Source organism: Halichoeres trimaculatus, unplaced genomic scaffold (genome assembly GCF_033239565.1).
Source record: "Halichoeres trimaculatus isolate MK-OKI-2021-1 unplaced genomic scaffold, fHalTri1.1 fHalTri1_scaffold_2, whole genome shotgun sequence".
In the NCBI taxonomy this organism is placed as follows: Eukaryota; Metazoa; Chordata; class Actinopteri; order Labriformes; family Labridae; genus Halichoeres; species Halichoeres trimaculatus.
The window spans coordinates 4,096,558-4,112,707 of NW_027437180.1; the positions used below are offsets into that span (position 1 = coordinate 4,096,558).

A 16,150-nucleotide genomic window follows, 5' to 3' on the forward strand; every position below is an offset into this window, starting at 1 on the left:
GAGCACGGATGAAGCGGGAACCGCGCAAGAATTTGAGATAAAGCCGAAACCTCCCCCCTCAGTTCGGACCACAGTCCAAACTCCAGTCCCAGCCAATCCTGCATGAGCTGCAGCACGGCTTTATCTGCATGGAGGAGCCTTTAACAAAGCGCCCCCGGCTGCAGCTCCTCATAGTCTGAGTGAGCAGACAGTAAACATGCCTGAGACAGTGAAAGCGCCTAAGAAGGGTTCCAAGAAAGCCGTGTCTAAAGCCACCAAGAGCGGCAAGAAGAGGAGGAGGACTAGGAAGGAGAGCTACGCCATCTACGTGTACAAGGTCCTGAAGCAGGTCCACCCCGACACCGGGATCTCGTCCAAAGCTATGGGCATCATGAACTCGTTCGTCAGCGACATCTTCGAGCGCATCGCCGGTGAGGCCTCTCGTCTGGCTCACTACAACAAGCGCTCCACCATCACGTCGCGGGAGATCCAGACCGCCGTCCGCCTGCTGCTGCCCGGTGAGCTGGCCAAGCACGCCGTGTCCGAGGGCACCAAGGCTGTGACCAAGTACACCAGCTCCAAGTAAACAGCTCTGCTGACAACACCAACCAACGGCTCTTTTAAGAGCCACCCACTCATATCTATAACGAGTATATTCCTCACTCTGGATAATACATTACTGCTGTGCATTAATATTTATCTATAATAATCTCCACTGAACCATTAATACCAGTACTGATATGTTTACCAGCTCTGCCAACAAGACAAACCAACAACTCTCTTTAGAGTTATCCACTTCCAGCTAAAGCCAGTAATTTCATCACATTCTTCATTACTGGTGGCAATGAGTCAAGCAGTTTCTCTCGCAGGTTTTCAGGGATATTTGAATGTCTCTGATACTTGATACAGCGGGTTACTTCCAGGTGCTTTCACGAAAAAAAAAATTGCAACTTCGTCGCACTTGTTGCAATGACAAAGTTCTATTCCCTGAATTTCTCCTCCGGGATAAATAAAGCATATCATTCTCTTCTGTTCTGTTCTATTCTATTCTATTCTATTCTATTCTATTCTATTCTACTCTATTTTATTCTAATCCATTCTGTTCTACTTAAAGGAGACAATTCACCGAAAAGCATCAAAGTCAAAGGAAGTATTTGTCACTCAAAAAGGCCAATGCACTGAAGGAATTTATTCTACAGGTTGATGATCTACGTAGCTTGAATTAAAAAAAAAAAAACACAGGAAGGAGTGAAACACTGGATTCCACAGAAAACGGGTGCATAAATGATAACAGAGGTAAAATGTAGCTGGAAGATAAAAAAGAAGGGGAAGCTGGGCTCCACAAATGTCAATATGTTCAAGACTCCGCGGCAAGAATTTTCTTTCTATGTGCACATCTAGAAACTAATGTCCGCTCTGCATACCACAGTGTTGAAAATTATAATTAACAAGATTTGAACTGTAAAGACGATTTCCCTCCATTACCACCTTGATTTTCTCTCTTCCACAATAGGCTTGAAACGGTTTCTGAACACAGTCCACACCTTTACATATCAGAGATCACATCCAGCAGGTTCAGGACACTGTACAGAGTGAACATCACAGGCTTTGAGTGGGTGAACCCGACAGGTCGGAGTCTGCTCTGTGTAATCCGAGTTAAATGAGAATGCTATACTGTAATGATCTTAATAATAGTAACATTCACTGAGGGATTATGTGCTCTTCACATGAGGACAGTGGGTGGTCCTGAAAAGGACCTTTGTTTGTCATAAGCAGTCAGATAAATGGTTTAACCTCCGAATCCGTACAGAGTACGTCCCTGTCTCTTGAGAGCGTAAACCACGTCCATGGCGGTCACGGTCTTTCTCTTGGCGTGCTCGGTGTAGGTGACGGCGTCACGGATCACGTTCTCCAGGAAGACCTTGAGCACCCCGCGGGTCTCCTCGTAGATCAGACCGGAGATCCGCTTGACTCCGCCACGGCGAGCCAGACGGCGGATAGCGGGCTTGGTGATGCCCTGGATGTTATCACGGAGGACTTTACGGTGACGCTTAGCGCCTCCTTTACCGAGTCCTTTTCCTCCCTTTCCTCTTCCACTCATGGTTGATAAAGCTTGTTTCAAAGTCGAATAGTGTCAGTTTCACAAGTCACAGTGATTTAAATGTTAGCTGAGAACCTGAAAGAAGACAGGGTGCATGTTTTCTTCTTCTTTGAACTTGGATGGCGTCTGAAAACTCCTCCGCGGATCAGCGCCATCTACTGAGCTCTCTGCAGAGCCGGAGATTAGCAGGACTGAGCAGGACTTCATGTCTGGGACCAGAATTAGCTGCATGTTGGTTTCCGGCCTAACCCGCAGTGGACTGATTTCCAATCGACCCGACTGTCCTGTTTAAATCTCGGCTGATGTTTCCTGAAGACTTTTTTTTTCCAAACAGAGCAGGTCTGAAGCGTGTGTAACATGAATCATTTCTTCAAACCACCTAAGTCTCGAGCATAAGATGTTTAGGATTTGACATTTTCAGTCAAGTCTGGAAGAGACAAATACAAAGTTAACACAAAGAAATAAGACAGAGCAGGGTTCTGTGGGATGAACTGACAGTTTACAGGCTTTATGCCATCAAGGATGTGGCTCAAGTGGTGAGAAGGTTTGATAAAATCCTGCATGAAGTGGATTCAGTAGAGACATGAAGGCAGCACTAAGGCTATCATTAACAACATCCATGGATATTTAAATCACCTATAACGATAATTGCTCTGGGGTCAGGACAAGGGCGTAGGTTTAGTCTCAACATTGGTAGGGACAATATAACAGCATAACCTGCATGTACACTTTTTGCTGGGGACGGGACATTAATAAGACCAAACAGATTGGGTGAACGGGTGTCAGGGCTACATTTCTCACAAATATGAACCTAATTAATTGAAAGGCTAAATCATCAATGCAAAATAAATCTGTATTGACTTGTACTAACTTTCATGTGTATTGGTTCACCTGATACACCATTTGATTCAAACCTTTATTTTCCAAAAACTACTAAAGAAACATTTTGAAAACTTCCAGAACATATGTCTGGATTTTATTAGCAAATTTAAATTGCAATAGTTGAACATAACTTAAATTATATTAACATACACAATACAAACTTGTTAATAATCTCAACTGAATGCAAAAAATAAACATTTGTCTTAAGACCACTCAACAACAAAAATGGACCAAAGTACTGCACATGCGCAGTACTCTCTGGAGCACTGACTCCTTTCTTTGAGGGGCAAACGTAAACAAAGTCTTCGTCAGTTCAGAGGTCAGTACAGCCTCACAGCTCTGTCTGGCTGCAGCAGAGGACTAACTTGGAGTGGACCATGATGGAATATTGGTGAAAAACATGAGTTTTTGGATGATTAATGCAGTTTTAGGAGCGGCGCTGTCTATGCCCCGATGGATCCCATTATACGGACGTCCGCTGCACGATTTTGGATCCAAATATCTCCTGAAGCACTGCTTGGATCAGGAAAGCCTTCTGGGTGAGTATTTTGTTCTACTTCATTCTATAAACAATGTAAAAAGTGTATAAACCGAACTTATCCTTTAAGGGATTTTAATAACGTTCTACCTGTATGCATCTCGACAAAACAAACTGAAAAACAATGGTAGTACTTCGGCTGTCAAATCAGCCTCCGGTAGCAAGTTTGGCACGAGTAGGACATTTCGACAGAACAAGCTTCCTACTCGAGTTTTGCAGGTTAGCAAGTTCACAAAGTTTAATGTTACGCTAACTCTGATGCAGGTCGGACTTTCAGGAGCAAATTTAGTGGTGTGTTCCCCACCTCCACAACACTGATGTCTTTTTACATCACTTACAGTGGCTGCTGCTGGCCGAAAAAAACTTCTAATATCCCTCCTGTGTGTGTGTGTTGGGGGGGGGTCATTAGCCAATGTAACGTTCGTTTTAGGAAAGAAAAATGGACCGGCACATTCAGCGAGTGAAAAGGGGTAAATTTAAGTCTGAACATTATGAAAATAATTCAATTAATAACGATAGGGTCAGTTCTATCCTTACAACATATGGGAAGACAATCTAAATTCCCTTTATAACTGAACTCATATAATGCAAAAAGTTGCTTCAAAGTTGGTGGGGACAATTTGTGCCTCCTGAAAAGTTGGTAGTGTTATGTCACTACCGCCCCTATGCAAACCTACGCCCTTGGGTGAGGAACATACTGGACAGAAAAGACAGGGAGAAAAACGTTTGAGAATTATTATGACTAACTGTTGATAACAACAGAAGATACAATCTTGCAAAAGAAGATTTAATGCAGAGCTTATGTAACAGTGTAAATAATTTTGTTAAATATCTGTTAAATTTTGGACACAATCTTTATTTTTTGTATTTGTAACGTTTTATTTTGAAAGTCCCAGTTGAAGTTGGCGCTGTTGTAACTTCTGCTCATGATATGGTTCGGTGCAGTCTTTAATGTCTTTGCTGGAGACTGTCTCCTGTTCGCTCCGTCACATGTTCGTCAGTATTTGTCTTAAAAGTGCACATAAAGTGTTGAAAGTGTAAAAACTTATCACGTTTTGACTCTGATGAGAAACGTTTCCACTTTGAGTGTTTGAATGTGTTTGATAAGTGATAACGAACTTAAGAACGGTGTGACTAGCAGAGCTGTAGTTAGCTGCTGATGAGCCAGATGTGCTCGCTGCAGTCTCCTCTTCTGATGTCTGACTTTGCTTGGGGTTTATGCAGGAGTGAACTGATGATCAACTTATGAAGACACCAAGCTCTGTGGCTGTTTTGTGTCACATAGAATAAAACGACTCCAATGCTCCCTCCATCCAGTGTCCTGGAAGTGTTTTGATAAACAGCAGCGCAAAGCAGAAGAGTGTCACACTTTCATTTCTCTTACAGGACTTACAGCTGCTCTCCTGTTGTGTCAGATCAGAACCTTGGACAGTTCTGAACAGAGGGTGAATCCCAGAGTGAAACTGCAGCCCCCCACCCCTTCAATCTCTAAAAATCTTAATCTAAAATTCAGGGAAATAGAATAAAAAATCCACTATGTTTGGGTTATTTTACAAAATAATTCCCATAGTTCGATGAGACAGGATGAAATATTTGTGTATTTCTCTCAATCATTTTCTTGATGATCCTTTTTTGGTTTATGAAGAAATTGAAATCTGGGAGAAAAATAATGTAACACTACACATTTCCTTAAGAGTTCATAAAGTTTCATTAGTGAGCATGGGGTTACAAAAGACTAACACCATTTTTATTTTCCTTAAAATCTAATAAATAACTAATATCCAATATCCTGAGACATTTTGAACTAGGTTATATTCATAAATGTAAAACTTTAAGATCAGATACGCAGTCGATAAAACCATGGTACCCCAAAAGATTCATAATTACATAAATGAAAAACAACATTTTATAGGTACCATTTCACTGATTAACAGATAAATATAATATGTCCATTTGATTGTGAAATAAGGTAATGTTATTATGAAATGTGTTTTATTCTTTAATATTGAGTTATTATGAGTCAATATTTCATAATGATTACATTTCACAATTTCATACTTTTTAAAATGATGGCCTTTATTCATTTTCCAAGCTTTAATTAAAAAAAATTAAAAAAAATAAATAAAAAAAAATACACCATTATTTTTATAACTAATGTTCTTTACCACAATGGCCTTTTATTTCGTAGCGCCATTTTTCATCAGAATGACGTGGTCTGTCAGTCAAAGCTCGAGGGTGGGACCTCTGTTTGATCCTTTAAGATCATTTAGTTTAAGAGGGGTCGAGCTGCAGACCTCCGCTCTCAGCTGCTTGAGGAGAAACTCTGAAACTGACTTCTCTCCTTCAGCCATTCTGTCTCAAACGTGTCATGTCCTCCTGTCTTCAGCTCTTCAGTCTTCTCAGCATTAGTGATAGGTCTCCAGGTTTGAATCCATGCTGCTGCTGCAATGTCTGTGTAAAGGATCAGCCAATCACATTACTGGCTCCACTGTGCTTTGATTGACAGACTAAGACATTATGCTGAAAATTATGATATAAAAAGGCCATGGTGGAAAAGGACGTCGTGAAATAAAATTTAACTTTGGAGAAAACGTTTCTTTTTTTTTTAACCAAAGCTTTGATAATAAATAAAAACTCTTTATTTTAAAAAGTAGAATAAAAAAAAATCATTGTGAAATATTTTATTATAGTTATTTGATATTACAGAATAATAAAACCTATTGTATAATAATAGTGCTATATTTCACAATTTGTTGGCCATTTACATATTTTTTCTGTTATTTATCAAAATGGTTTCTAATTCAAAATGTTGTTTTTATTTATTTGATTATGAACCTTTTTGGGTTCCATTAAGAACTGAATGAATAAGTGATAAACTAACAATGTTGCATTTGACCAGTAAAGTGATCTGTGTGTTTCTAAACAGGACACAGAATAAACAGAGAGCAGGTTTTCTCCATGTGAAAGTCTTTAACAGGTTAAAAACACAGATAAAGATCCATTATTATTTATATTTTATACCTTCCAAACATGGTTCTGCTCAGTTTTGACTCATACCAAGAAATCACTCGTGGTAATTGTTTGATTTTGCAGGTTCAGGTCATATTTCTATGTCAAGGCACTGTCTGACCTCTGGGTGATGTCTGTTCTCTTTCTGCACCGTGTATGATCACTCCAAGGCTGTTTTACTGTCTCACTGTTGAAGGGTTCCCCCATGGCCCTTCAAAGACCAGCAGGTGTCAGTCTCTGTGGGGACCAAAGACAAAGTAGGGGAATGCCTATACTCATAGAATCTGGAGTTACAATACGTAACTAACGCTCTTATAAGAGCCACCACACCGAACATTAGAGCTGATATCCTCGTCTAGTCCCCTTGAAGTGTCAGAGTGAATATTTCTATTATTTGACGAAACTTCGCCTTAATCCCAATGTGACATTAGTTTAGACCAAATGAGTATGATCGAGGAAACATGAATATGGATTGACCCCGGACTTGTGGAGAACATTAAGCCATACATCCTAAAAGTTTACGACCCCCCAGTTAACCAACGCTATTCGTAGCTCCTCAGTTCTTGTCCTTGTTTTAAGCACAATGCTGCCACCCTGTGGTGGCATCACTTTAACCTGCATCTTCAAACCACTTACATCCATAGAAGAATCACTGTAATTCAAACCCTTTTTATTGATTCTGTGATGTTTTCTGTCTAAGAGACAATATGTAGATTGTGATACATAGACTAACCTGGTGGTGGCTGGAGGGGGAGTTTTTCCTCATATATCAAGTGATCATCTTCAATTGTCCTGGCTTTCAAGCTCATTTCACTGACTGAAGGCTTTTCACTCAGAAGAGTTTTTAACTAAGGACTCAGTCAAACCAACCAATGATGCCTCAGTTTGCTGTAGGAGGGATTCCTGTTCAATAACAGCTCCAACAGCCTCATGACGTTTGTGTTTCTCTCTTTGTTTTTGTTCAAGTTTGTTCATCATATATTCACACAGCAACTCACATACGATGAGGAGTGCACACAATGTTTTTTTCTTTCTTTTTTTTGAACCTTCATCCACAGAGTCCATCACTCCCTCTGTGTCCTCTTCCTCTGGGAGTGTAGCACTGCCTTTGCTGTCAAAGGTGCTGAACGACGTCATTGTTTTGGGACCAGCGCTGTAAACCTTACCTGTGACCAGAATAAATGCTGAACTGAGAAATGGATCCTCTTGTTGGGATCTTTGGGAGTTGTTTGACTAAAGAAGAAGAAAATTGAATTTATTACACCAGCACAACGATGAATGAATTACCAGCCTTTTGTCTCCTCCTCTTATCTCTGTCCTATTTGTTTAAATTGTTTGAATCTGTGAGGTTTTTGTCTCTTGAGCACATATTCTCCTAAAGAAACCTGTACTTAATAGATTTTCACAATCGAAATGTTGAAACATTGAATAAAAAGAAGTTATAGATCCAGTCACACGATGGTATTTGATTAATTGTCCATTTTATGATTTCATAATGAAATGCTCAGTAGATGTTAAATGTCATGTTCACAACATGCCACTGATATGATGCGTTCCCCTTTTTTCTTTTTTGCATGAACTCATTCACAGTAAATTATCTGTTGAGCTGTGTTGCAGTGAAAGGAACAATACCTATTGCATGTAGAGGACAAGGTGAGCAAAGACAGAAACGTTTGCCTGGGATAATTATTGGCTTACTTACTGAGTCTCTAATGAACTTCTGAATGAAATAAGGTGTTGAAACTCAGACTGGCTGCAGGTAAGAAATGATAAAGAAAAGCCAATGCACCTCTAGCTGTTTAACTGTTTATGAGAATGTGGAACAAAGATATAAAGTACATTTTGAAACTGTCATTGATAAGTAAACCTATAGTGAACTGCTGGTTATATACTATGTGATCAACTCTTGTTTAGTTTCAAGATTAGTAAATGTTCTGTTCTCACTCAGTATTCAATTCAACTCAGTTCAAAAACCTTAATTTGTGCCGTCCCAAGTTTGAGGGGCAATTACAAGCACACACAACAGTTCAAAATAAGAGCAACGGAAGACAAGATGAAGATAAATGCAGTTTACAATTTAAATTGCTAAAAGACTTTACTCAGGAAAATAAAGTAGAAGACATTTTTGATTAGATAGGAAATAAAATGGAATTACTAAATATTAAAACTCAAAACAAAAAAAATCTGAGGATTTGGAGATCAACATGATGGGTACATATTGCTTGAAGTAAAGTGCCGTAAGGATTATTAACTGCATTTAAAGGCAGGTATTTAACAGTTGCAAAAGGCATGCAGTTGTGAGCAGTGGCGTGCGGTCAGGGGAGGCAGGGAAGGCAGTGCCTCCCCAAGGCTAACAAGAAAAAAAAAAAAAAATTGTAAAATTTTTTTTTTCAGTTGTTTGTATACAATTTGTCATAGATAAAAAATAAATAAAGGAAAAGTTTCATTAGTGAGCATGGGGTTACAAAAGACTAACACCATTTTTATTTTCCTTAAAATCTAATAAATAACTAATATCCAATATCCTGAGACATTTTGAACTAGGTTATATTCATAAATGTAAAACTTTAAGATCAGATACGCAGTCGATAAAAACCATGGAACCCCAAAAGATTCATAATTACATAAATGAAAAACAACATTTTATAGGTACCATTTCACTGATTAACAGATAAATATAATATGTCCATTTGATTGTGAAATAAGGTAATGTTATTATGAAATGTGTTTTATTCTTTAATATTGAGTTATTATGAGTCAATATTTCATAATGATTACATTTCACAATTTCATACTTTTTAAAATGATGGCCTTTATTCATTTTCCAAGCTTTAATTAAAAAAAATAAAAAAAAAAAAAATAAAAAAAATATACCATTATTTTTATAACTAATGTTCTTTACCACAATGGCCTTTTATTTCGTAGCGCCATTTTTCATCAGAATGACGTGGTCTGTCAATCAAAGCTAGAGGGTGGGACCTCTGTTTGATCCTTTAAGATCATTTAGTTTAAGAGGGGTCCAGCTGCAGACCTCCGCTCTCAGCTGCTTGAGGAGAAACTCTGAAACTGACTCCTTCAAAAGGCATGCAGTTGTGAGCAGTGGCGTGCGGTCAGGGGAGGCAGGGAAGGCAGTGCCTCCCCTAGGCTAACAAGAAAAAAAAAAAAAAAATTGTAAATTTTTTTTTTTCAGTTGTTTGTATACAATTTGTCATAGATAAAAAATAAATAAAGGAAATTGCTGATTTTTCAATAAGAGGGAGGCTAACAGAGGAGACAGACAGCGCTTTGCGCTGGCTTCATGCTTGTAATGTGCGTCGGAGGCAGAGACCCCGAGAGAGAGAGAGACCGTTTACTGGAAATCACAACGTTTTGCAGGTTCGCGCATGCGTACTAAGGTCTCACGCTGATTAACGTGGGCATCGATGAGACACAGCGCATCTCTGCCTGCGCAGGTTGTAATACCGCTCCCTCTTTGAGGTCTTGCGTTAGTTTGTTAGTGCAGACGTTTGATAGAGTATACCAGAGGTGCCTGGCCTGTGTTCTTGTGTTGTTGAGATTCGGGTTATTTTTGTTGTATTTTGCTCTTTCTCCTTTGATGTAAATCCTGTAGAAAATGCAGGTGAACGTATATTTCGGGTTTTAATTGGCATTTCGTCTTGTTAACTCTGGGACTTCAGTCTGTCTCTGAACCGTAGATGGAAAAGCTGATTAACATTTATTTACTTGGCTCGTTGCTGGTAACCGGTGTCTAGGAGTCCGGGCCAAAGTGAGGTAAAAGACTAAAGAGGAGGAAAAAAGGTGCACCTTGTGCACAACCGCACATTTATTGAGGAAACAATGACCAAAATAATGTACTCCAGCCCCACACACACCATGCATGCACTCAGACCGTCTCTCCTTCTGCTATGTCACACGCGCACACACACACACACACACACACACACACAGCACAGACTGTCACCGCGTTAAAGGGGCAGGGCTGGCCAGTAACAGTTTGTATTAGCAAATGTGAGCAGTGCACCGTATATATAACACACACATATAGAAATTTCAACTTTAGCTTTACTGGTTGTGAGCATTCCAACTGTGCTGCTGTGTGACGAATAGGAGGATAAAGTCTGTCATCTCAGAGACATGTGATTACATTTCAGACTGCAGTAACACCTCAAGATGAAGCTGCTATCTTTGATGCAGCTTCCAGAGTTGGTCTCCTCATGTTAAAGCAGTGAAATCTGACAGAAGGTCATGTGAAATAAACTGAGCATGCGTTGACGGGAGGGTTTGAGATTCAGAGTAAAGCATGCAGCAAGCAGCAGATCAGAAATGCTTTGGGCTGTGTTAAACCTCCTGCAGCAGAGCTCTTTGGCTCTTCTATCACACCTGATTCAAATGATCAGCTCGTCATCAAACTCTGCTGGAGCCTGATAACGAGCCATTCATTTGAATCAGGTGTGTTGGAGTGGGGTGACATGTAAAACATGCAGGGTAACACTGATTGAGTTGATCCATGTAGATGCCACAATCTGTTACACTTAATGACAAAAAAGGCAACAGTCATCTTAACCCAGGATATTGCAACCAGTGGCTCAAAACTTTTGCAATTTCTTTTAGTTAAATTTTTGTTTGAAATTTCAAAAATTTCCAGAGAAAACTTTTTACTTATAATTCATAACTTTGATAAATGTTTCCTGCGCTCTCCAGAGACAACTTCCCTCTTCATTTGCCGGCAGCTCACCCCTGATACACACATAAAGCTTGAACGCCACGCAGCGTGAGCTCCGTGCAGCATGAGCTTCGTGCAGTGTGAGCACTATGCAGTAGGTAGAAACCACTCTAGTCAATCATCCTCTTCACACATCACACCCTGCGGTCCATCGGCACCGGGATCACCAATGGCTGTGCATGCGTTTTTTGAAATGATTGGAGGATCCAGTCATTTTGAAATAAAGTACCATGTTCTGGCTCCTGATTGTGAATCCCATTCTTATTTATCAAAACTACTTCACTGACACGCGGTCAAAAGTCATCAGCAGGTCAGACCCAGAGGGAATCTAAAGCTGTGGATGAGAAAAAGTTCATCTTGGAGGTGAAAAACATAGTAATTCTATAGGAAACATCACATTCTTTCTATAAGGACACCAACAGAAAGGGGAAAGCATGGACTGAAGGAGCTGAAGGTTTGAGAGGACCAAAAAAACAACTGGAAATCTGTGAGTTTCTAAACATATCAGGCTCACAAAGAGCAAATGTTAAAGATAAAACCTGTGTTTCACTATTAACCCATATTGTGAACTACCTGGGAAGAGAGGAAATGGCAGAGCTAGAGGATGAGGGCTTGTCTGAATCACTGATACTAAAAGACAAAGTTATGAACACAAGGATGAAACGTCACAAAAAGAAAAAAAAAAAAAAAAGCACAGAGTTCACAGGAACAGGGGTGGGGGGTGGAGGAGTCAAGAAATGTGAACCATCAACAAGTGATGGGACTAAGTCAGGCTGCTACAGTAAGTACTGTGAGTTAATGTCTGTGCCAAATCTAAACTGCTGCTCTCCAACAAATGAATATACATCCTGTGTTTCTTTTTTTGGCTGCATAACCTGATAGATCAGCAGCATGCCCTGATCAAACACTGGACCCAAAGAAGAGGACCTGGAAAACACTACAACTATTTCAAATACACAGGTCTTACCAATGTGAGACAAACATCTGCTGATTTATGTAGAGCCACAGAGAGAGGTGCGTTCCAGGGTGCTGCACAGAAATTTGCTCATGTTTTGGGATCACTTAGCTTTTGAGCAACAACTGCATGTGACTTAAAATGAGAAAAAGAAAAAGAGACACAGACTTTACAAGCACCAAATGAATCAGATGAGGGACAGTGGACACATTTAATATATGAGTGTAATGTGAAGGGAGATGTGGCGTTGAATAAAGAGTTACCATCACATTTCTTATATTAGTTTTTGCTTATTGCAACCATGGGCTCTAATTCCGTAGACCAGGCGCAGGCGCACCTGCCCTGCGCTGGCCTTTGCCGTGCGGACAGGGCGTGACCGGCACACTTTGCAAGTTTTCTGCAGTGCCAAGAGAGGCGCAGTCAAGGCGCAGAGAGGCACAGATGAGCGCGTCCACGCCTCCCTCCGTGCAAATGGTAGAGAGGGATGAGAAAAGCCGTGAGTGGGTTTAACACAGCCGAGCGCTGTTTTGACCAATCAAATGAGCGCCTCTCCTCGCCTTTAAATGCACTGCGGCAGAGGCGCAGCGTCTGATTGGTCTGACTGATCCCCAACACAGCAGAAAGTGTGCTGGGAAGACCCGGTAGCGGAGACAGTCAGAGTCACTGTCCCGGCAGCAGGAGAATGGACAGCGGGGCGCATTGGAGAACACGGAGCGCGTCACCGTGTGGGCCAGCTCCCAGGACAGATTTAATCTGTTCCTTTGTCTTTATTAGGAGTACAAAATGAAGAGACAGTTACACAGCTGGCTTATCCATTCAGGATACTTTTGATCCACCTGCACTCCTGGTTTGTCATCACCAAATAGCAGAACCTTTGGTGATATACTGTATACTCTCCCAGTGTCTCCACCTCATCCTCCTTACAATAATGTACTCCATCTTTTTAGATCACGTTCAAAATAAAGACTAAAACAGAGAAATATGGGAAATCCCAGGTATGTCCTGAATGACATACATTTATTTTGTCTCTTTTTTCTTTGTCTTTTCTTTCCCTCGTTTCTTTGAATTAAATGAAATAAGAGAAGCCAGATATATACTCAGTTTCAGATGTTAAGGCTGTTTATTGTTTAATTGTAAGATGTGCATCAAACTTACAGCTGCTGTCAGGTTAACTTTCCATTATGACAAACGGCTTTAATCTGACATCAGATGTGACGGGACAGTTCATATAGATATAAATGTATATGCTGGTTCAGACGGTTACATTAAATAGTGATTGCTGTGATTGTTTATTGCATTAAAATGTGCCTGACACTCTGGAAACCTGCCTCTGAGGCTTTGTTGACGTGTGCACACATGTGCGCCTGTCACCAAATTACAGCTGCGGAGGGTGCGCTCCACTTTGTGCCGAGGATAGACCAAGTTGGAGCTGGCGAGCTTTCAGCGCACTTTCTGCACTGTTTTTGGCACAAAATTGTCACTGCACCAACATGAATCTGCTGACACCTCCCCCTGGTGTGCTGCCACACCCATCTCTGCGCAGACGGTCTACCGAATTGTCAAATTGGCGGCGCACGGCGCTGCGCCACAAAATTAGAGCCCCATGTGATAATGTGATTACTTGCAGGAGGTTGAGAGGTCCTGAGAGACGACAGAGCACTCAGTACGAAGGAAGAGTGGACATCATTAACAGGAAAGGTTTTGTTTTAAACATAACTGATTAATCTTGTTTACCCATCTACTTATCAAATAACTGCTGAGGGTTTCTGTTTTCAGCAAATAGCTGCATATTATAACTGCTGCTTTTGAGAATGAGTGGGTGCTGATGACAAACTTGAGAGATGCAGCTGCAGGCCTTGAGTTGAAGGGGAGTCGGATATGAAGTACCCTTTGCAGCAGAAAACAGGATTCAAGATTAACTTTATTGTCTCACAAAGTGAGAAATTCATTTTGGGCCAAACACCCATACTGCAGTCACATCAGACAGCACCTCATACAACACATAACACAGAATACCTAACAAAGTGCCAGGCCCAACCACATAATGCCTCTACAGTATGAGTGATTGCAGTAGTGAATACATAGTAGCAAATAAATACAACTAGGGATGTCCTGATCCGATCCCAATCACGTGATCGGATCGGGATGGGGGCATTTTTTTAACGATTGGAGATAGGGGGAGACAGAATCGGAAAAAAGCCTGGGGCCTTAGTTCTTGTTTTTAATTAAAATGTGTTTAATAGAATATCATCATTTATTTTAGAATATAACTTTATTTGTCATTATAACAAGTACAAGGATATTGCAAACAAGAAATTGCAACCTTATTGTCACACACATACAAGGTTATCTTGTGGTGCACCACTGAGAAGCTTTATTTTTATTTTGTTGATCCGATGCTGCACTGAGTGGAGAAAAAAGCTATATCCATGTTGGCTAGAATGATACCTTCATTTAAATAAAATAAAAAAAAAAACTCAAAGGACAACTTTTAGGAGATTTTTCTTTTTTTTTTCCTAATGCATTGCTGAAAGATCGGATCAGGAACTATCCGGATCGGCAGATACTCAAAATAAAAATATCGGAATTGGATTGGGAGCAAAAAAAAAGGTGATAGAGACATCCCAAAATACAACCAGTTAAAACAGATGAATAACCACGAGGTGGCCCGGGTCACAACAGAGCAGCGCCACCGGAACCGGAAACCGCAGTTATCCAGGGAAACAATTCTGATAAGGCAGCATTAAAGTGTGTGTGTGTGTGTGTGTGTGTGTGTGTGTGTGTGTGTGTGTGTGTGTGTGTGTGTGTGTGTGTGTGTGTATTTAACCTTTCTTTGTTAGGAAACACAGGACAATGCTGGGGAATGAGAGGAGATATTTTGTAGAGGATTCATTCAGTGAAGTGCAGAAGCCATCCTGCAGAGGTCTGAGAAGCCTGCAGGAGCTAACCTTTGACCCTTGGACAACTTTAGCCTGACTGTGAACTTGAGACGATGACTTCATTTCACCAGCATTGATAGATTTAGTGCCCTCAGCTGTGCTGACCAAGATCTGCTCACTCAGAGAGACAGGAAAACTACAGAAAACCCAGAGACAGAGAGTCGGTTGGCCATACAGGGACTGCATGTACACAATTAGAACAGCCCAGGGGTATAAAAGCAGAGACTGGTTTCTGGGTTTGTGACCGAGTGCCATCATTGCGTCATCTCCATTGCCTTGCTTCAAATAAAGTATTGGACTAAAGCTGCCAGAACTCTCATCTCCTTCGTTGAACTCTGTGTCTTCTTCAAGCCAGCGTTAGGAATTTAGACCACAAAGTTAGTACGCAGTCAGTCAGGACCAGGAGTGATCCTCATTCAAGGAAAGATACGTCAATCACTGGCTCACCCTGAAGATGACATTATTTCAGATCAGTAACTGAATGTCTACAATAGGCAGATCTTTAACTTAAAGAGGGTTTAAGGGGAAGGGACCCGGGGTCTTCTCTAAAGGAAGAGTCTGAGACTTGTATCAGGGCTGTAGGGAGATTTAACAGAAAGGACCCTGAGCTCTGCACATTCTTGACTTGCTGTAATCAATAAATCCTAATTAACTGAAAATTTGGATGCCTCCTGGTCTTCATCTCTCCAATCAATGCTGGGAGCGGTGAAAAGGTAATTGAAATATTCCGGTGTCAGAGAATTAGAACATTGCTTTAAGTGGTAAATAATATCTGCAGAGTCTCTCTTTATTTGTAGAAGGCGGCAGTCAGGGAAAATAACTGAGCTCACAGTTGGAGAGTACTCCTTTTAACAGATATTGTAGTAAGAGAAATCAGTCAAATTGTCACTTGTAGATCAATTTAAAACACCATTTCCTTTCAGATGTTAGCATTTACACAGACAGCAGGTATGCCTATGGTGTCACTGCAGACTTTACAGCCACCTGGAAACCTAGACATGTATTGAGATCTGATGGTGAGTCT

General features: G+C 40.7%; 3 protein-coding genes across 3 annotated transcripts in view; 1 reads left to right on the forward strand and 2 right to left on the reverse strand.

Moving 5' to 3' along the window:
- LOC141810945 (NLR family CARD domain-containing protein 3-like) overlaps nt 1–16,150 on the reverse strand; it is a 482,659-nt gene that overhangs the window by 167,745 nt on the left and 298,764 nt on the right. The gene's annotated exons all lie outside the window — the stretch shown is intronic.
- Nucleotides 197–565, forward strand: LOC141806712 (histone H2B 1/2-like). The gene has a single exon (XM_074692355.1). It carries the CDS (start codon nt 197–199, stop codon nt 563–565), a length of 369 nt encoding a protein of 122 aa, XP_074548456.1.
- LOC141806848 (histone H4) lies at nt 1,769–2,090 on the reverse strand. Its single transcript, XM_074692537.1, has one exon. The coding sequence runs from the start codon at nt 2,078–2,080 to the stop codon at nt 1,769–1,771; it is 312 nt and encodes a 103-aa protein (XP_074548638.1). The 5' UTR covers nt 2,081–2,090.